Below are 22,661 nucleotides of genomic sequence, written 5' to 3'. Positions count from 1 at the left end.
ACTGGTGCTGTGGTGTAGCAGGCCGCCATCTGCAGTGCAGGTATCCCCTGTGGGTGCCGGTTTGAGTCCTGGCTGCTCCATTTCCGAGTCAGCTCTCTGCTATGGCCTGGGAAAGCTTTAGAAGATGGCCGAGTCCTTGGGTCTCTGCACCCTGGCTTCAGATCAGTCCAGCTCCAGCCACTGTGGCCATTTGGGGAGTGGAAGACTTCTCTTTCTTTGCCTCTCTGTAACTCTGACTTTTGGATAAATAAACAAATTTTTTTTCTTAAAAAAAGGTATTCTGGTGCAAAAAATTTGAGATTCACGTTTTTTCCATAGTTCTTGTAAAGCTCTCTCATAATGAGGACCCATTACACACAAAATCAAAACCACACACTACTAATAAAACTCTTAAAAGCAGTAACAAGGTGCGCCAGGCATACAATGGTTAAATATCTGAACCTGGCTACAACCATCCCAATATTTTTTGCAAAAAAACAATAATAATAATTAGAACACCAACAGTAATGCTCCTATAGTGTAAATGGTAAAGCCCACCATGTGCTTGCAACAATCACTACATAATTAACCACTCCTGCCAAGCGTGTGGCCGGCGATTCAGATAAACAGTAACTAACTGTTACTAAATCAGAACACGGTCAAGGACATCATCTTAAGTTCATTTCAATTATATATCAGAATGAAATACTGGTAAGGAACGCCAGCAGCAGGCGTATGGACTGTCTCCATCCACGGAATTCACAGACTAGTCACTTTGGAAAACATATACCAAGTAGTTCTCAATTTAGCCACCACCACCAATGAAGGATTTCTAGTCTCGTGGCCCATTACTGAAAACGACGTGTGCCCCTGGTCTAACAGAAAGAATCCAGATTCTGAAGCTGCATGTTTTGAGTTTCATATTCATATGACCTTGGCTGAATTTGAGAGTCTGTTTCCTCATCTGTGAAACTCTCCTCCCCCCGAAACTCACACATCAACAAGTACTGAGCTTTCAGCTACTTCTTAATGCACTGACAGGTAACTTACAGCCTTCCCGTCTTCCCCTCTCTGAGCTACACAGAAGTATATTCATTCAATAATTCTGAAAAGATGACACTTCTTTAAAGACTTTTTACTTATTATTTCATTGAAAGGCAGAATCACAGAGAGAGAGAGAGAGAGAGAGAGATCTACTATTTGCTGTTTCACTCCCCAGATGGCCGCTACAGCCAGAGCTGGGCCTGGGTGAAGCCAAGAGCTTCATCCGGTCTCCTGCTTGGGTGGAAGGAACCCAAACACTTGGCCCATCCTCTGCTGCTTTCCCAGGCCATTAGCAGAGAGCTGGGTTGGAAGTGGAACGGCCAGGACTCCAGGACTCCAACTGATGGGAAGCCAGTGCTGCAGGCAGCAGCTTAACCTGCAGTGCCACAGAGCCAGCCCCAAGGTTACCCATTTTGAAACAGTATCAGCGTGGGTCACAGAACTGCAGGTGATCTGCTTTGACTGTCGCAACCTGGATGCTTCCTTACACTGCAGTATAACCTTAGTGGATTACAAAGGAAATCTACATTCCTTCCATACCTAGCAGAACTTCTCAGTATTTAAGGAACTTCTATTTGTAGGATACTTTAGAGTTCACAAAGTTGCTCTGAACGCATCGTGTTGTACGACCCTCTCAACTGTCTTGTGAAAAAGGAACAGCGGATAGTATTTCTAGTCTACCCACTGTTAGGAGATAAAAGACTTAATTTTTTTTAAAGATTTATTTATTTATTTTAAGGTCAGATTAGAAGTGGCACCCATATGGGATTCTGGCACTGCAGGCGGCAGCTTTACCCGCTACGCCACAGCACCAGCCCAGTAAAAGACTTTTAGGGGCCAGCGCCGTGGTGCAGCAGGTTAATGCCCTGGCCTGAAGCGCCCGCATCCCATATGGGCACCGGTTCAAGACCCAGCTGCTCCACTTCCGATCCAGCTCTTTGCTATGGCCTGGGAAAGCAGTAGAAGATGGCCCAAGCCCTTGGGCCCCTGCACCCATGTGGGAGACCCGGAAGAAGCTCCTGGCTCCTGGCTTCAGATCGGCGCAGCTCTGGTCATTGCAGCCAATTGGGGAGTGAACCACCAGATGGAAGACCTCTCTCTCTCTCTCTCTCTCTTTCTGCCTCTCCTCTGTGTAACTCTTTCAAATAAATAAATCTTAAAAAAAAAAAAAAAGACTTTTAATGAAAACACTGATAAGTCAGAACAGAGACTTAAAACTGGATAATTTTTTAGAAAAGAAAATGATATTTTTTACTACTGTAAAAATGAACATGCTAAACCCACAGTAAGGGAATAGTGGCAACATCTGATGCTGATGAGAATGCAAAAACTCTGATCTTTCACACGTTGCTGGCGGAAATGTGAAATGCTATAGCCACTCTGCAAAACTGCAAAACCATATGGCAGGGCCCGCACTGTGGCAGAGGGGGTAATACCGCCACCTGCAGTACCCGCATCCCATTTGGGTGCCAGTTTGAGTCCTGGTTGCTCCACAGCTGATCCAGCTCCCTGCTAATGCACCTGAGAAAACAATGGAAGATGGCCCAAGTCCTTGGGCTCTTGCACCCACATGGGAGACCCAGAGGAAGCTCCAGGCTCCTGGCTTTGGCTTGGCCCAGACGAGGCCATTGTGGCTATTTAAGAAAAGAACTAGTGAATGAAGATCTTTTTCTCTCTCTCCTCTCTTGTTTCTCTGCTTCTCTGTAACAATTTCCAATAAATAAATAAATCTTTAAAAAAAAAAAATAGCAACTGGGGCCAGCACTGTGGCATAGTGGGTAAAGCCGCCGCATGCAGTGCCAGCAAGTTCAAGTCCTGGCTGCTCCTCTTCTGATCCAGCTCTCCGCCAAGGCCTGGGAAAGCAATAGAGGATAGTCTAGGTGTTTGGGCCCTTGCGCCTTCACGGGAGATCCGAAAGAGGCTCCTGGCTTCATATTGGCCCAGCTCTGGCCATTGTGGCCATTTGAGGAGTAAACCAGCAGATGCAAGACCTCTCTCCCTCTCTGCTCTCACTCTCTCTTGCCTTTGCCTCTCTGTAATTCTGCCTTTCAAATGATAAATAAATCTATATTAAAAAAAAAAAAACAGCAACTTCCCATAACTTAGGTTCACATAAAAAGTTGTACACAAATGTTCATAGCAACTTTATTCAACTCAGACAAAAAGTGGAAGCAACCCCAATGTTCCTCAGTGATTGAGTGGTTAGACAAACAGGGTACATCCACAACACTATGAGAGTACTCCTTAGCGATCCAAAAAGAATAAATTATTGAGACACAGCTTCAGTGGATCTCAAAGACACTATGTGAAGAGTCAGCCTCAGAATGTTACATACTGTGCAATTCCATTTACACAATAATGAAATAAAACTACAGAGATGAAAACCAATTAGTGGCTGCCAGGGTGAGATTTCGGATGCGGAGGAGAGGGCAGATGTGGCGTTCCTGGTGGGATGTTCTGTATCCTGGTTGTGCTGAGGACCTGAATCCACACACAGACAAACCTGCGCATCACACACAGACGAATGCACAAGCAACTCAACGCGGAAATCTCAACAAGTTCTGGGGACTGCAGCAATGTCAGCTTCCCAGTTTTGACTTTATACTGCAGTCATTTTTTAAATTTTTATTTACTTATTTATTTGAGAGGTAGAGTTATAGACAGTGAGAGGGACAGAGAGAAAAGTCTTCCATCGTTGGTTCACTCTCCAAACGACCACAACAGTGGGAGCTGGGCTGATCCAAAGCCAGAAGCCAGGAGCTGCTTCTTGGTCTCCCACACTGGTGCAGGGGCCCAAGCACTTGGGCCATCTTCTACTGCTTTCCCAGGCCATAACAGAAAGCTGGATCAGAAGAGCAGCAGCTGGGACTAAAACCAGTGCCCATATGGGATGCCAGCACCACAGGCAGAGGGTTAACCTACTGTGCCACAGTGCAGGCCCTTGTACTTCAGTCCTTATGCAAATGTCACAGTTAGGGTACACTGGGTGAAGGCTGTTAGGAAACTGTGCAGTTTTGGCAACTTGTTGCAAATTTAAATTATCTCAAAATAAGTTTAAAAAGTTAAACCATAAAAAGTTCTACAAACTTTGGGGGAGAGTGTTACAGAGAGAGGGACAGACCAAGAGAAAGGTCTTCCATCCACTGGTTCACTCCCCAAATGGCCATAATGGATGGAGCTGGGCTGATCTGAAGCCAGGAGCCAGGGGCTTCATCCAGGCCTCCCAGGCAGGTGCAGGGGCCCAAACATGTTGTCCATCTTCCACTGCTTTCCAAGGCCACAAGCAGGGAGCTGGATCAGAAGAGGAGAAGCCTGGACACAAACTGGCACCCACATCGGGAGGCTGGCGCCACAGGTGGAGGCTTTGCTGCACCACAGAGCTGGCCACAGTCAAATGGTTTTATAGCAGGCTTTCCCAAGTCTACAAACGTCAGATCATCTTCAGTGGCTGTGTGCCATTCCAGTACACACATGCAACACTTCTGTTTGTTTCTCCATTCTCCTTAGTGGTGGATGGTTAAGGGGTTAGCAACTCTCTGCAACTATAAACACTGCTATGGGGGCTGGTGCCGCGGCTCACTAGGCTAATCCTCCGCCTTGCGGCGCCAGCACACCGGGTTCTAGTCCCGGTCGGGGTGCCAGATTCTGTCCCGGTTGCCCCTCTTCCAGGCCAGCTCTTTGCTGTGGCCTGGGAGTGCAGTGGAGGATGGCCCAAGTGCTTGGGCCCTGCACCCCATGGGAGACCAGGAGAAGCACCTGGCTCCTGCCTTCGGACCAGCGCAGTGCGCTGGCCATTGGAGGGTGAACCATTGGCAAAAGGAAGACCTTTCTCTCTGTCTCTCTCTCTCACTGTCCACTCTGCCTGTCAAATAAATAAATAAATAAAGCTTCATTAAAAAAAAAAAAAAAAAGAAAAGAAAAAAAAAAAACCACTGCTATGAATGTCTTTATGCATATATCTTTCTACATCTATTCCTGAACTTCTTCCATTACCTCCTTAATATAAACTATAAATCCAGTTGTTAGACCAATGAATACTTCTGTTCTAATGAATATCACAAATTACATTTCAGAAAAACTTAATCAACTGCCCACCAAGGATACATAATTGTGGTTTATAAGCTCCCACATATTGCTAAATTGGCAACTGTAAATTCAGACCTTTTGACACAAAATCCAGTGATTTTTATGCTCAGATAAATGTTGTGATGACAGTAAGTAAGCAAAAGAACCTTTATCACAGTTACAGATTGTTTTCCCTCTAAAATGGCCTACCCAGGGCAACTTGGAGACCCCCTCCCTGTCCGCTGTGGCAAGAGGCTTTCTCACTTAAATAAATCTTGCTTTGTTCATTGTAAAAAATAAACAGGGGCCAGCGCTGTGGTGTAGCAGGTAAAACCTGCTGCAGTGCTGGCATCCCATATGGGCACCAGTTCGAGTCCTAGCAGCTCCACTTCCGATCCAGCTCTCTGCTATGACCTGGGAAGGCAATAGAGGATGGCCCATGTCCTTGGGCCCCTGCACTCGTGCGGGAGACCCAGGGGAGATTCCTGGCTCCTGGCTTTGGATTGGCACAGCTCCGGCCATTGCTGTCAATTGGGGAGTGAACCAGCGAATGGAAGACTTTTCTCTCTCTGCCTCTCCTTCTCTCTCTATGTAACTCCAACTTTCAAATAAATAAATCTTTTAAAAAAATAAACAAATAAACAAAATGGCCTATACAGAGAGCAATTCATACAGGGTATGATCTTCTATCAAAATATCATATCCTTTCACCATAAATTTCGAACAAATTCTATTCAATGTCACCTAAATTCTTCAGTTGCACCAGGTAGACCATTTTTGTATCAAATACCATGAAGGACATGCGTTGAGAGTGTACAACCTCTTTGAAAGCAAACTCTGAGTTACAATCGTCTGGCATAATCACTCCTGTTACGGTCTAGTGATGAGCACACAGAAAAAGTGAGCAAATATTCAGTAAGAAATTGTGCGTAATACTGCCCATTATACAGACAAGATGATCAACTGTATTAGCCACTTCAGCAGAAAAACGCCTCCAAATGCTAGTAGTCACAGTCAGGAGGTGATGGAAGAGAAACAACCCTGGCCAGCCTTGTTGGGGTGAGCTGCTGAGAGCCACACCCTCAGGGGACACCCTGTCATCAAGTCATGAAGGGAGGAGGGAGAAGACCAGAGCCCAGAGTGACAGCCAGGGGCCATCCATCAATCAGGAGAGTACCACTGTTAGATGTCAAGCAGTTTTCCAAAACTGACAAACAAAAAAGAACATTTGTTGGTAGGGGGAAAAAGTTACTTTCACATGAAGCCTGAAGTTCAAGAATTCAAGTTTCCACAATCAAAATAAACACACAGCACAGTCAGCTAATAAGCTAAGGTGTCCTGATAATCTACCTATACCACAGGAAAATAGGCAAGTTGTCCGGAATACCTCAGTCAACCCTAACAGGTCAGGCAGGCTATGGTTTGCAAGCAAAATACTCACAAGTGGAGGGAACAGAAGCAGGCACACTTAAGCCGATAACTGAATTCATCTGTGACCTCCATTTTGGAGCCCCAAGGCGGCCCCAGCAGGAACTGGGCCCTTTCAGTGTTTTTGATCATTCAGTGCTTTCTTCCTGTCAATTTTCTTTTCTTTTTTTTTTCCCCAACCCCCTTCCTCTTTCTTCTGTACCTGTGCACACCCTAGACTGTAAGTAACAGAAGAGGCCATGGATGGATACTGCCAGGCCCGGAGGCTAAAGAAAGAAAACACAAAGTTGAGTAATACACAGGCTTAAAAAGAGCCTGCCAACTGACTGTAGAACAACACAGCCTTTTTAGAAATGTCTTATTATCATGGTCTGAAGCAGAAATATTTGGCTCATATGTAAAATTTGACTTTTTAGAAGTTTTTTCTATAGTACAGAGAAAAATAATTTAATTAAAAATAAAAATTGCAGCTCAGTACACATCAATTAGCAGGATCTCACTGATTTGAAATCCACTAATTCAAAATTTGGGGCTATGCTGACCTCTGTGTTCTATTTTAAGTAAAGCAGGTTAAGAAGAAATGAGAGAATCTGGGGAAAGTATTGCTGAATCTATAACAGAAATGTTTTCAGGGGTGGGGTTGGCGTTGTGGTGCAGCAGGTTGAGCTGCAGCCTGCAACGCAGGCAATCCCAGATTCAAGTCCCGGCTGCTCTGCTTCTAATCCAGCTCCCTGGTAATGTGCTTGGGAAGGCAGCAGAAGATGGCCCAAGTGCTTGGGTCCCTGCTACCCACATGGGAGACCAAAACAGAGCTCCTGACTCCCAGCTTCAGCCTGGTCCAGCCCTGGCTGTTGTGGTCACTTGGAGAGTGAACCAGCAGATGGAAGATATCTCTCTGTCTCTGTTTTTGTCTCTCTGCCACCCTGCCTTCAAATAAACCTAAATAATCTTAAAAAAAAGTGTTTAAAGATGTTAACATATTAATTGCTGACAATAAATTTGAAATAACTTACATTTTGTATAGTTCTACAGACAGTATTCAAAGTTTTCACCTTAATATTTCACTTAACAAGTTGACTGACGGAATAGGAATATCCTCATTTTACAAGTGACAGAAACAGAGAGGCTAAGTACTTGTCCAACGTAACAATGCAAGAATAAACATATCTGACTTAGTTTAATACTTTCTGTAAGAATAATAATTTAATTTTTAAAAAATACTTAGAGAGGCACAGAGACAGGGATGGGCAGAGAGCTCCCATTCACTGGTCCACATGTATCAGATGCTCACAGCAGCCAGCGCTGGGCTAGGATGAAGCTGGGAACTCAGTCCAGGTCTCCTACAGAGGTTGTAGGGACCCAAGTACTTGAGCCATCACCTGCTGCCCCCGAGGGTGTGCATCAGCAGGAGGCTGGTGTCAGGAGCCACAGCCAGGAATCTACCAAGGCCACACACATTTTAACCCACGCTTTAACTGCTGTGCCAAATGCCTGCCCTGCTTCGGTTTTTTATTAAAACAAACCCATATAATATCAACCCAGCTACTTGTCATTTCTATACATACTTACAAGAAGCTGTGTGTCATGGTGCAGGCATCTGGCACAGCAATGAAGATGCCACCTGGGATGCCCACAGCTCATATCACAATGTCTGTGCTCAGGTCTCAGCTCAGCTCCACTTCCAGCTTCCTCCTAACGCACACCCTGGGAGCAGCAGGTGATGGCTCAAGACTTGGGTCCCTGCCACCCACATGGGAGACCCAGCTTGAGTTCCTGGCTCCTGGCTCCAACCTGGCCCAGCCCCAGCTTTTGTGGGCATCTGGGGAATGAACCAGAAGACGGAAGTTCTCTCTCCCTCTGTCACTCTGCCTTTCAATGTAAATGAATAAACAAGCTTTTAAATGTTAAAGTGTCACACTTGCAAGTTGTATTTGTTATAAAAATTTCTATCTGTGTTATAATAATGCAAAATTTGTGTGAATGGTAAAGAATTGGAATAAAACAGAAAAATTTAAACCTGATAAGGAAAGTGGTAAAATGACAGACAACTTTTCTGTAGCTGCTATGAAGTCATACACCAGAATTTGGTCAGGAAATTAAATTTTTAAGTTATTCATTGCCCCAATCCACGGGTTAAAGTTCACAGCAGTGTCAACTGCACACTAGTCCAGATGTGCATCTCAATAATGAAAGGCGATAAACTTAGTTCGAATCTTTTAAGGAAAAGCCAGTGGGTAAAAGCTGTTAGGGGAAATTATAATAGACTTCTGGACAGAGTCACTGAGCAATCAGATAAGCAATAAGATTCATAAACACTGAATTCTAAAGCCCTCTTCACTGAAAATTCTGCCACAAAATTATTTCAAAATTGATGTTGTTTATCAATAAAGCCATTTTCAGCCCACACCATACACACTCTGACAAACACCCAATGTTTGTCAGCCTAAGGACTGACTGGGTGCATCAACAAGAAACCATTCAAAAAAGGACAGGGCCATTTCTGCAGACTTCCCCCCTTACCTTTCACAAAATGAACAAGAATCAGCGCATTCAGTAGCAAAACGAGCCTAGTCATACGGCAAAGTCAAAGGATAGAAACCGTTTATAAACCTGGTATAGCAATTTTTAATGCACCAACCAGACCCAAAAGGAGTCCATTGATATTGATGTGATTCAGACACCCTATAGGCTGTCACTTACCTGCCAAAAAGGAACTGCAACTACTAAAATGTCAACATTTCAGCCACAACTATGCTAGATAATAGTGTTTATTCTCTCATGAAAGTAGAGGAAAAAAATAACTTGGAAAGTCAGATTTCAACCAAACAATGAGTAGAGGAGTTCTGAGCGCACTTGGAGTAGCACTTGGAGTAGCCCCTTCACTTTAATGCTGTGAACTGTGCTCGTTATCTCTCCCCCCACCCCCAGTTTAAACTTATAGCTGGAGGGCAAACCGATGCACCTTCTAAAATGATTTTGCACAGAAAGATATAAATGGGAGGACAGGAAATAAATGTTTTGACTCAAGACATAAAATCTGAACTTCTTATGACCCCTCAGTTTGAGAAAATAAAATGCCAAGAAAAGTTTCAAATTATTTATTCTCTTAATAAAACAGCCTAGTACGTTCCTGTGTTCGCCATCCAAGCAACCCAGTGAGAGAAGCAGAAGACAGTTTAGTAGCTATCCCAGGCCCTCCTCAGCAACAAGCAGGCCGTTTTCAGCTTGAAAAGTCTAATAAAATTGTACATTCAGTGTGCCAAAGAGAATAAAGCTACAGAAACGGACACACGCATCAAGAGTCAAAGGAAAAGATAATTTTCCAATCACTTAATTGCTTCTGTCAGTTAAAAACTTGTGCCCCGATTCAGGGAGGCTCTCTTCCTGTTTCCCAACTGAGGAAAGAGACTAAGAAGCTTTGGAAAGGATCATGCAGCCAGCTCGTCTCAGAGAGAGAAAAGACATACTCTACTCAAGACTGGACTGCGACACCAGACAGAGCAGCCGTCAGCTGGAGTGCAGCACTGTAAACAATGGTGCCAGACCCAGGAGACCTGGGACCGTGTCCTGCAGCTTTGGTGGTTCTTCGCTCCAAGGTTACTGTACAATTGCACACTGAAGCTCTTCAGTCACCACTTGAAGCTTGGTCTGTGCACTAGGCTATGTTGCAAAAGGGGACATGCAGCATGACGGTCGACAGAATTTGTCTCTGGAGTTATGTAAACCTGGTTAAGATCTGGTCCTTACCAGCCACTACCCACTGTGTGACCTAGGACAATCTTGCGAGGCCACTGTTTCCCCAGTTTCAGGAAGAATCACAGAGCTGACCTGAGAAACAATGAGAGATTTACCTAAAGCAATGAGACCAGCACCCGGCACCCAGTGAGGGCTCAATAAACAACCAGTCAATTAATGGTGACATCCACGTTAGCAAAGCCTCAGCACAATGGACTTTTTATAATGCAAGAAAAATCCCTGAAAGAAAAATCAAATTGGATCCTAACAATAATAAAAAGAAATGGAAGCCCTCTAAAAGGATTTCTAAGAATACAACAAGCACAAATTTAGAAAACATTATATGATGTGGTATATAAATGCAAGAGATTACTCACTCTAAGAAAGGAAATTACGGAGGCTGGCATTGCGGCAGTGTGGGTTAAACTGCTGCCTATGATGCCAGCATCCCATATGAGCACCTGGTTCAAGCCTCAGCTATCCCATTTCCAACCCAGCTCCCTGCTAATGGGCCTGGGAAAGCATCAGAAGATGGTCCAAGTGCTTGGGCCCCTGCCAACCACATAGGAGACCTGGATGGAGTTCCAGGCTCCTGGTCCTGGCTTTGGCCCAAACCAACCCAGGCCACCATGGCCATGTGGATAGTTGAACCAGCAGATGAAAAGACCTCTCTCTTTCTCTGTCAGTTTACCTTTGAAATAAATAAATAAATATTTTAAATAGTTACCTAACAGTAATGCAATATAATCTCATTTTTGTTTTAAACAAGCAGTATAAATATACCTGTCTTGTACAGGAATGAGTGTATTTGAAAAAGATATGAAAGAAAATAGACCCAAATATTCAAAGTGGTTATATCTGCATAATGAGAAAATCTGATTGTTTTCCCTCTGTCTCTACATTTTCTAACTCTCCTACACTGAACAATTACTTATGTGATCATATATCCATATATCACCTGAAAATCAACTATGAAGAATTCTAGTCCTTATATAATTAGAGATATGCATAAAGACTTGGCTACGAAGAAATTCATCATATTTTCATATAAAATCATGAGAAACAACAACCAACCAAAATGTTCAACATTAGTTACATACATGCATATTCCTAAGGTAGCCCACCCTACAAGCATTTGCAGTAGGAAATGTGTTTCAGAAACAAATGTGTGCAGAGTACAATACAATAAAAACAGTTTTGAATGAGAGAGACCCAAAAGACCATATACCAAAACGTTAGTCCTCTTTGGGATCTGTTTTGCCCTCCTTGTGCTTTTTCTATATTGGAAAATATGAAAAATGAACTATTACTTTTGTACTCAGCAAAATGAGTTTTAAATGGCTGTGCCAAAAACTGCCTTTTTGCTTTATATGAGCACCATCTAGTGCTCAGTATACATAATACAATTTTCATAATGCAGTAAAGATTTTGGACAAGTAGCCTTCATAAAAGGTATACTGTTTAAGCACAAAACCGAATACCACTATACTCAATGTCTGCTTTAAGATAGCTGAACAATTAATTCAAAAGACCCACTGGACTCCCAATCAAAAGATAAAGCAGTCATCAGAAAGCTGGTTAAACTCCTGCTGCTTATTCTCATTCTGCAAATATTCTAGACTCTCAGGACCGAACCTTTGCTCTTCTTGATGAGTATCTGCTCCTTAATAATGACTCTGTCCTTCGTTCTAGACCCTGTCTAGCCCACTTGGGTCTCATTCCTTTGTAATCATAGCCTCTATTCTAACATCAATGTCTCTGCTCCCAACCTGTGTGTACTGATGGTCCTCTCCCTCACTTAATGTTGTATGATTATTCAGAATTTCTCTTCAGACAAACCCTTCTACCTGCAAAAGTTGAGTAGCCTTTCTCCTGGTCTTGGCTGGGATCAGATTTAAACCACATCCATCAAACAATCCTCACAAGGGTCCAGAGACCCCCTCATTTCCTCTCCTCTATGAAATCCTTTCATTACCTGGTTAATGTCACTCTTAGGATCACTGGTTGCTATTCTCACCCTGACCTGTATACTACAGTGTCTGTTTAAGTGTTTATAGCAGGTGATAATGGAATGAACCAAGGCCTTCAGCAACCAGATGCTTCTCCATCCATACATGCCTGTCCCTGCGGAGCCCCAAGATACCCACAGTGGGCCCCTGTAGATGATGTCCCCAATCAGCAGGTAGTAGCCAGAGACTCATTGTCGCACCTTTTCCTATCATCAAAAGGTCGGGATGGTAGCTTTGGGATCCGCAAGGAGGGAAGGCCTACTCTTTCCCTACCCGCACTTCCAGGGAAGAAAAGTCCTTGTCAAGGTCCCTGCTGGTGCCTAAAGGTCAACCAATGAGGATCAGACCTGCCTCAACCTTTAACCCCCATGCCCTGTATCTATAAAAGGAGCCCTCCCAATCTCTGAGGCGTGGGGGGACCGGGGAACCTCACCAGGGAGCGGAATCCCAATAAAAGCTTGTGAATTAAAAAAAAAAAAAAATGAGTATCTGCTCCTTGAAGGAAGAGAAAGGCAGACACTCCACAGGCATGAAGGTATTTACTGTTCTTACAAATCTACACGTGAAGGAGCGCTGTTCACATTTACAGAAGTAGCAGTGCAATGAGGTAAAGTATTTTGCCTGGGTTCTCAAAGCCAATGAGCAGTAGTGTTGAGATGCAACGCAAGGGCAGTCTGGCTCCAAATTTTAATTTATTTTTTAAGATGTATTGGGGCTGGCACTGTGGCATAGTAAGTTAAGCCTTCACCTGTGGCATCAGCATCCCATATGGGTGCCGGCTCATGTCCCAGAAGCTCCTCTTCTGATCCAGCTCTCTGCTAACAGCCTTGGAAAGCAGTGGAAGACAGCCCAAGTGCTTTGGCGGCCGCACTCACATAGGAGACCCAGAAGCTCCTGACTCCTGGCTTCAGACTGGCCCAGCTCTGGCTGTTGCTGCCATTTGGGGACTGAACCAGCGAGTAGAAGATTTCTCTTTGTCTCTTTCTCTCTTTCTCTCTCTCTCTCTCTCTCTGTAACTCTGCCTCTCAAATGAATCAATAAATCTTTAAATAAAAAAGATTATTTGAAGGGCAGAGTGGCAGAGACAGAGACAGAGACAGAGAGATCCTCTATCTGCTGATCCACTCCCCAAAATCCCACAAAAGCCAGGACTGGGCTAAGGCCAAAGCCCAGAACCCCATCCGGGACTCACGCATGGGTGGTAGGAACCAGCATCTGCTGCCTCCCAGGGTGTGCATCAGCAGGAAGCAGAGCAGCCAGCCAAGACTTGAACCACCACTCAGTATGGGATGCTGGCATCAAAGGCGGTCCTGTTCCCAGTTCTTTAACCCCAAGTTCATTACATATTAGTGCTCAAATGAAATTTACACTTAAAAGCAGTCCTTACTATTTTTTATAAAAACCCTCCAAGTTTCCTAAGGTTGTCCCCCTCGCCACTGCTCTTCACATCCTTGCTCACCACTGAGCTCCTCGTGTACTCCCGCTACGGCACGGCCTTCTGTTCCCAGTCCCTTCCTTCCACTCAGCTGTCAGTGTAAAGGTCACCTACCGCCACCTCCAGGAAGGAGTCCTGGGCCAATGGGAGGTAGGGCTAGAAAGGAAGCCTGTCATTAAACACTCTCGGGAATATTCAGCAATACAAACCACGGGGATGCAGGAGTCTTCAAACCAGAAGCAAAACAAACATGCCACTTCTCCCAGGAACACTCTGACCCACGCTGCTCCAGTCCAGCTTGGATGGGTGCCCTTGCTGCCATGCGCACGCTTGCCCGTGCATCTTCCCACAGCATATATCACCCATCACCAGACGTCTTGTTGATTTACAGGCCAAGTTAGAAGCCCACTGAAGGCAACAGCACGGCCTCTCCAGCCCTCCATTAAAGCATGAGAAACTAAGGGGCACTCGTGTGACACACAGTGCAAGGCCATCAGGTCCCACAGCTCTCGGTGATGAACGTGACACACGTGAACACATCCACTGGCACCACACTCTGTGTGGAGAGGCTCAGACGCCTATGACCCCAAAAATAACAAAAACAGGCCGCTTTGCATGTCTCCTGCTACCCTTCAGTAATTTAGAGCATGCAAAAGCCAGTTATAGAAGTAGTTTTTAAATATTAAGAAAAACAAACAGCGTATTACTTAAACTTCACTCTTGAATATCCTGATTCAATTTCAGACCTTTGCTTCGTGAGCGCTCTTAATAAGATGAAAAATTAAAACTCCTCAAGCATCAAAATAAGATTTCACAACCATGCCTGGAAACGCTGACAACATGTGATGTCCCATGTGCACTAAATATAGTTAGTGGTAAGGAAGGAGCAGGTTGGTGCTAGGGCCTTGGTGTCTCTAAACACCGCTGACACCAACTTCTGGCTGCACCACCGGGCAGCACTTGAACACAGAATGTGTGGATCTGAGGAATTCCAGAAAGGAGCAATCTCACAAATGTCGGGATTCAGAGTCTTCCCAACAGAGATTCCTCTTAGTCCTAAAGACTTCTTGAACCAGGCCATCCTGGCCCCTGATGACGGCAGGGAGGAGGGACCTGCCACCTCGAAGCCTTCAATCTCAAGGTCATACATCAAACAAAAACATCACCGAGGAGCAAGATACTTTCAAACAGAAAGCGACAGAGGTCAAGAGTAGATGCAACACGTAAATGAGGCCTCTACAGGATCTACTCTCCCACCAAGCTACAATGAGGAGTTGACTCACTTTGTAGCTTTTATACTTTTTAAAGATTTATTATTAATTTGAAAGGCAAAGTTAGAGAGAAGGAGAGACAGAGAGAGAGAGAGAGAGAAATCTTCCATCCGCTGGTTCACTTCCCAAATGGTCACAAAAGCCAGCACTGGGCCAGGAGCCTGCAGCTTTTTCCGAATCTCCCATGTGGGTGCAGGGGTCCAAACATTTGAGCCATCTTCTGATGCTTTCCCAAGCCATTATCACAAACAGAGCAGCTGGGACTTTTGACTGGTGCCCAAATAGGATGCCGGCATCACAGCCGGTGGCTTTACCTGCCATGCCACAGCACTGGTTCCTCAAAATCTGTTGCTGCTACAGTAGTTCATCTCCAAGTTGACACTTCCCACTAGTCCACAGCCACTCAGAAGCAGTAATAAGTAACCACTTCATATAATATACATCTAATCTGTGCTATCAGATAAACTGATAACTTCTAAGGCCCAATTCAAATGTATTCAAGGTCAGAAATTAATTATTGACAAAAGGCATAAAAAGGACCCAGAAAAGGAAACAAAATAAACTTTAAATATATGAAAAATAAACACAACCTTGATCATTAAAGAAAAAAAGGCTGGTAGTGGGGTCTATGCTGGGGCGTAGCGGGTAAAGCCTATGATGCTGGCATCCCATATGGGTGCCAGTTCAAGTCCTAGTTGCTCCTCATATGACCCAGCTCTCTGCTAATGCACCTGGGAAAGCAGCCGAAGATGGCCCAAGTGCTTGGGCCCCTGCATCCTGGATGAAGCTCCTGGCTTTGGCTTGGTCGAGTCCTGGCCATTGCAGCCATTTGGGGAGTGAACCAGAAAATGGAAGATCTCTCTCTGCCTCTTTTTGTCTGTAATCCTTTCAAACAAATTAATGGAATGGAATGGAATGGAATGGAATGGAATGGAATGGAATGGAATGGAATGGACAGGACAGGAAAGGACAGGACAGGACAGGACAGGACAGGACCACTGGTGCTGTGGTGCAGGTTAAGCCACCACTTGCAACTGCTGGCTTCCCATACCAGAGTGCAAGTTAAAGACCTGGCTGGGGGCTGGTGCTGCAGTGCCAGCATCCCATATGGGTGTCAGTTCAAGTCCCGGCTGCCCCATTTCTGATCCAGCTCTCTGCTATGGCCTGGGAAAGCAGCAGAAGATGGCCCAAGCCCTGGAGCCCCTGCACCCTAATGGGAGACCCAGAAGAAGCTCCTGGCTCCTGGCTTTGGCCTGGCCCAGCACTGGCCATTGCGGCTGCCTGAGGAGTTAACCAGACAAAAGACCTCTCTCTCTCTCCCTCTCCTTTCTCTCTCTCTTTCTCTGTGTGTGTGTGTGTGTGTGTGTGTTTCTTCTTCTCTGTTAACTCTTTCAAATAATAAAACAAATAAATCTAAAAAATAGAAATTGGGGGCCGGCGCTGTGGCTCACTTGGTTAATCCTCCACCTTCGGCGCCAGCATCCCATATGGGTGCCGGGTGTCCTGGTAGCTCCTCTTCCAGTCCAACTCTCTGCTGTGGCCCAGGAGTGCAGTGGAGGATGGCCCAGGTGCTTGGGCCCCTGCACCCGCATGGGCGACCAGGAGGAAGCACCTGGCTCCTGGCTTTGGATTGGCACGGTGCACCAGCCGTAGCAGCCATTTGGGGGGTGAACCAACAGAAGGAAGACCTTTCTCTCTGCCTCTCCCTCTCATTGTCTAACTCTGCCTGTCAAAAAAAAAAAATTGACAGTGATCAAGTCAAAAAATACACCAACTGAGAAAACCATGGGACAACAGAGCCTCTCAAGCATTGCTGGTTGGAGAATAAATTGGTACAACGTTCATGGAGCAGCTTGGCTTATCTACCAAAACCAAGAATGCACACATAACTTGACCCAGCAATTCTGCCTCAGGAACTTATGGTTGAGATATATTGTTGTATGCATGAGAAATGACGTATGTGGCACTTTACGTTGTAACTAAAGATTGGAAGCCATCTAAATATCAACAGAAAGCTAGGTACCTGTATTCCATAGGTATCTTGCAGCCATTGACAGAATAAGGCAGGTGGCTGCAGGTGTGCTGACACACACGAGATGTATTTCACTTCACAGTGGAAAAAAATGCAAGGGACAAAACAGTGCTGTATTTAAGCAATTTTGTAAAACGGCATGGGAAACACGCTTATCACCTTGTACTATCTCTAGAAGGATAAAGAAACTGCTACGAGTAATCATCTAAGGAGAAAGGATGCGACTGAGGGGGAAAGGGAAGAGAAAACGGATGTCCTATTTTTATATCTTTCCCATTTTCTACTGGTACACATGTGACTGACAAACATGAGGGTACTCTAAAAAGTTCATGTTAAGGTAAAATTAAAAGGTGAGTTTATCTTGGCATAAAAAGTTTTGAAATTGGGGTTGGTATTCTGGCACAGCAGGTTAAGAAGCCACCTGCGAGACTCTGCATCCCACACTGGAAGGCAGGTTAGTGTCTTGGCTGCTCCACTTCATATCCAGCTTGGGCAGCTGCCATCCACGTGGGAGACCCAGATGTTGTTCTAGGCTCCTGGCTTTGGCTTGACCCCGTCCCAGTCATTGCAGCCATTTGGGGAGTGAACCAGCAGATGGAAATCTCTCCCTCTCCCTCTCCCTCTCTCTCTCCACACACCTCCCCACCCCCATCACTCTGCCTTTCAAATAAAATTTTAATTTAAAAAGTTTAAAATATATGCAGTTTTTAAAACATGTTTCAGTGAATGTGTTGAAGACCCCTCATACAGATGATATCAAAATTTTCTGTACCAAAAAAAACATATTTTAATCTCATTTTTCATGCACTTTTTAAAAAAGATTTATTTTATTTATTTGAAGGGCAAAGTGACAGCGAAAGAAGAGGGGGTGGAATATCGATCTTCCATATACTGGTCCAAATGGCTGCAAGAGCCAGGGAATGAGCAGGCCAAAGCCAGGAACCTGGACTCCATCTGGGTCTCCCACGCATGTGGCAGGGCCCAAGCACCTGCACCATCTTCAGCTGCTTTCTCAGGCACATTAGCAGGGAGTCAAATGGGAAGCAGAGCAGGTGGGACATGAACCACTGCTCCGACATAAGATGCTGGTGTCACAGGTGCCGACATGCTGAGCCATGACACCGCCATGATCATGAACTTTTTGAAGTACCCTCAAGTACTTTTTGAAGTACCCTCAAAAAATATTTCTGAAAAATAAGCATATCATACTAGTTCATGAAGCCTTATGAATTTTCAATCTCCAGATGATCTCTTACCTGCTAGTTGGTGTAGGGAAAGAAAATGACAGAAGCTGGTTCCAAAATGGATCATTCTCAGAGACAGATTCTGTGCCTGATAACTTTTTTAAGTATTCATTTTTAGGAAGATCACTGATTCTGCTGCTGTTCGATCCCATCTTCTAATTTGGTTGGTAACTTCTCCTTACACCTGCATTTCCATAAAAGGACCTATAAAATGAAAAAAAAAATCAAACTTTATCAAAATAGTCATCTTTTCCTATCCTTGACCTACATGTAAAAAGCTAAAAGCTTACTAAAGGAATGCATATCCCTATTGCAAATATATTAGATATCAGATACAAAGCACAGTGGGGAAAAGGGGGCTAAACTCTGTCACAGCCAACACAAAACAAAATCCTACATCTATACTATGGATACACCTCTGCCCAAGAAAATGATAATTTATTAACAAACAGATGGAAATGACACTCTTTTACAACTAAAGCAATGGTGCTAAAGAAATAAAAATGCTGGATGGCTTGGCTATGCAAAGAAACGGAGAAAGTAGTTCAAGTAATTGCCACATACTGCCCATACTGGCGGGGGGGAGCAGGGGCAGGGTGGAGAGGCTGACCTGGAGCACCCGTTTCCAGGAGAGAGACCCCAACTCCAAAGGAGCCACATCTAACGTCTCTGACTCTGCAGCACAGTATTGTTGCATACACCCTGCTCTTAACTCATGAATTTTTGTGATGAAAGAAACTTACTCCCCTTTCCACCCTATTCCATTATCTAGACTACCATGCAACAGGCATTCCCTAAAGAGCAAGTGGAATAAATGAGTGACTAAATAATTCATGTCCTCAAGGCTCTTCCATGTTTGTTATTCTTGGTCACTAAAGGGAAAACTAACAGTTCCATTACAAACACAAAACATTGTCTTCTTTAATCATACTTAACGTGATTATTTTGTTTTTATTATTTAAGAGACATAGATATATAGAGAACTTCCATCTTGCTGGTCCATTCCCCAAATTCCCACAGTGGCCAGGATATGGCCAGGGCAAAGTCAGGAGCCTGGAACTCAATCCAGGGCTCCCACAAAAGTGGCAGAGACCCAACTGCTCAAGCCATCACCTGCTGCCTCCCAGGGTATGCATTAGCAGAAAGCTGGATTGGAAATGGAGTCAGAACTTGAACCCAGGGACTCCAACATGGAATGCTGGTGTCCCAAGTGGTGACTTCACCTCTAGGCCAAATGCCTACCCCCTAACATACTTCTAGATCTTGTTTAATCCCACTTGTTAATAAGTTATCTTACTAAATGGTTCAGACAAGTAATAAACTATACTTTCTAAAAATTACCATAACAATGAAAGGAAATTATGTGGGCTCATAGCCAAAGAAAACTCAGGTCAAACGAGCATTACATTGGTTAGTGACTTCCTTACTTATGTCCATCCTCATTCCACAAAGGCAAGAGAGCCAAGATCAGAATCAGGAAGCAGAGGCAGGAATTGGCACAGTGGTTGATGGCACTTGGGATGCCCACATCAGAGTATCCCACATCCCATATCAGATACGGGATCCCGTATCAGAGTGCCTGGTTTAAGTCCCAACTCCTTCATCTTGCTCCAACTTCCTGCTAACGTGCACCCTGGGAGGCAGCAGGTGATGGCTCAAGCACCTGGGCTCCTGCCACCCACGAGCAAGACCAGAATAGAGTTCCTGGCTCAGGCCTAGCCCAACACCAGAAAGTGCTGGTACTTATCCAAGGCTGCCCAGTGCACACGGGCAGCTGAGTCTTCTAAACAGAAGCTCGGAAACACTGACCTGGCTTCTTATCACCCACACCTGAACCTGAGACCACCAGGGCCTCTATCCCTCCAAGTCATGCACACAGGAACCCAGTAACAGCTGACTCTATAGCCTCCAGATCAAGCCAGCGAATGTTAAGGTTTAATTTTTTTTAATTAATTATTTGAAATGCAGTTAGAGACAGAGAGGTCTTCCATCCGCTGGTTCACTCCCCAGATGGCTGCAACGGCCAGAGCTGTGACGATCTGAAGTCAGGAGCCAGGCGATTCCTCCAGGTCTCCCACATGGATGCAGGGGCCCAAGCACTTGGGCCATCTGCTACTGCTTTCCCAGGCCACAGCAGAGAGCTAGACTGGAAGTGGAGCAGCCAGAACTCGAACCTGAGCCCATATGGGATGCCAGCACTACAGGCGGCAGCTTTACCTGCTACACCACAGCGCCAGCCCCATAAGGTTTAATTTAAACTAGGAATTGTTAAGCCCAATTAGAAAATGCTATAAAGAAATACGAAACAGATTCCATATTTACATACCCCATCCCAAAGCTACTGTATAAATGAGAATTTTAATCTCTTTAAAATTAAATTGTCTAATATAGTCTTACCAGGAGATGTAACACACTAGTGAAAATTAATGAGGAACAACTATAATTAAAAGCATGGACACATCATAAAAACAACAATTTTTTAAAAAGAGAGCTACAGAATAATATACTTGGCATGGTCTCTAAGATTTCAAAACATGGAAACAGATCATGGATACATTCAGGTACTAACACACCCATGGGGAGTAAACAGCAAATTCTAATGACAGTGGGCTTCAGCCCCATCAATAAATACCTTCTTAGCCAGACAACAGAAAGGAAGGAAAGGGAAATGAAGTACCAAGGCAAGCACTTAGCATTGCTGAAACACACAGTGTGAAAGTACGCTCTAGGCCAGCGCCGCGGCTCAATAGGCTAATCCTCCACCTGCGGCGCTGGCACACCGCGTTCTAGTCCCGGTTGGGGCGCTGGATTCTGTCCGGGTTGCTCCTCTTCCAGTCCAGCTCTCTGCTGTGGACCGGGAGGGCAGTGGAGGATGGCCCAGGTGCTTGGGCCCTGCACCCACATGGAAGACCAGGAGAAGCACCTGGCTCCTGGCTTCGGATCAGCACGGTGCCCTGGCCGCAGCGTGCCGGCCACAGAGGCAACTGGGAGGTGAACCAACGGCAAAGGAAGACCTTTCTCTCTGTCTCTCTCTCTGACTGTCCACTCTGCCTGTCAAAAAAAAAAAAAAAAAAAAGTGTGTTCTTGTTACATTACCCTCTGTTCCTGTTTTATATATTAATTTCTAAAAAGAAAAGGATGTTTCTCAATCTCTTAGCTAGGTGACAGGAAGCAGTGCCTTTAAAATATTAAAAGGAAATAATGGAACTTGCATTCTATAGCTGGCCAAGCCACCAATTAAATGAGAAGGGGGAATAAAGATCCCTTCCGTCTTGCCAAGATTCAAAAACCCTCCCAGGCACCCATTTTCAGGAAGCTCCTGGGATATACTCCTTCCACAAGGGGATAAGCCAAGGAAAAGGATAACGGGGTTCAGCAGACAGGGGATGCCACTCAGGGCAGCCCTGAAGGGAAGTCACAGGACAAGGACTGTGCAGCAGACCGGAGCCCAGGCTGTGCCAGCATCGCCAGGGAAAGAAAAACCAGAGTGGAGAGGCCTGGTGTGTCTGTCCTAACGCGTACAGTGTTAAAATAATGGAGGAGAATTTGGTAGCAATGAATAACAGTTATACAGAAAACAAAGTAATTGTTTTTCTAAGATTTATTCATTTATTTGAAAGGCAGACAGAGAGAGGGAGAGAGGGAGAGAGAAACAGAGATTTTCCATCCACTGGTTCGCTCTCCAAATGGTCGTGATGGACAGGGCTAGACCAGGCTGAAGCCAAGAGCCAGGGGCTTCTTCAGGGTCTCCCATGTGGATGCAGGGCCCAAGCACTTGAGCCATCTCCCACTGCTTTCCCAGGCCATAGCAGAGAGCTGGATCAGAAGTGCAGCAGCCAAGGCTCAACCGGTACCCATATGAGATGCTGGCACTGCAGGAAGAGGTTTACCCTAATGCTGCACCACAGCACCAAGCTCAGTAATTGATTTTTTTAAAGTCTGTGTCCTTTGGGAAAAACAAAAAGAAAGGTCATATAATCATAGGATATGACTCAATTCAACTGTGATTGATTTTTCTATAATCAATACAACATAAATGCTAAATAAAGATTTAACAAGGAGCAGGCGCTGTGGCATAGCAGGTAAAGCCGCCACCTGCAGTGCCGGCATCCCATATGGGTGCTGATTTGAGTGCCGGCTGCTTCACTTCTGATCCAGCTCTCTGCTATGGCCTGGGAAAGCAGCAGAAGATGGCCCAAGTCCTTGGGCCCTTGCACTACATGAGACCCCAAAGAAGCTCCTGGCTCCTGGTTTCATATTGGCGCAGCTCCGGCCATTGCGGCCATCTCGGGAGTGAACCAGCGGAAGGAAGACCTCCCTCTGCCTCTGCCTCTCTGTAACTCTGCCTTTCAAATAAATAAATAAATCTTTAAAAAAAAAAAGATTTAACAAAAAATTGTGAGGTAACTATACTGAGAA

The 22,661-nt window shown here is 44.9% G+C and overlaps 1 protein-coding gene across 8 annotated transcripts in view; it reads right to left on the bottom strand.

The window, feature by feature from the left end:
- Positions 1-22,661, bottom strand: part of DYM (dymeclin) — a 372,541-nt gene that overhangs the window by 324,728 nt on the left and 25,152 nt on the right. For all 8 annotated transcript variants that reach the window (XM_051851233.3, XM_089305764.1, XM_002713527.6 and 5 more), the window contains one exon: positions 18,255-18,446. In XM_051851233.3, coding sequence (XP_051707193.1) covers positions 18,255-18,394 — 140 coding nt within the window. In that variant the 5' untranslated portion in view covers positions 18,395-18,446. The remainder of the gene's footprint in view (positions 1-18,254; positions 18,447-22,661) is intronic.

Source organism: Oryctolagus cuniculus, chromosome 10, assembly GCF_051225735.1.
Source record: "Oryctolagus cuniculus isolate XC-2025 breed Fujian yellow rabbit chromosome 10, ASM5122573v1, whole genome shotgun sequence".
NCBI classification, from domain to species: domain Eukaryota; kingdom Metazoa; phylum Chordata; class Mammalia; order Lagomorpha; family Leporidae; genus Oryctolagus; species Oryctolagus cuniculus.
Note: the sequence above shows the minus strand (reverse complement) of the source record. Positions and strands in the feature narration are given on the sequence as shown.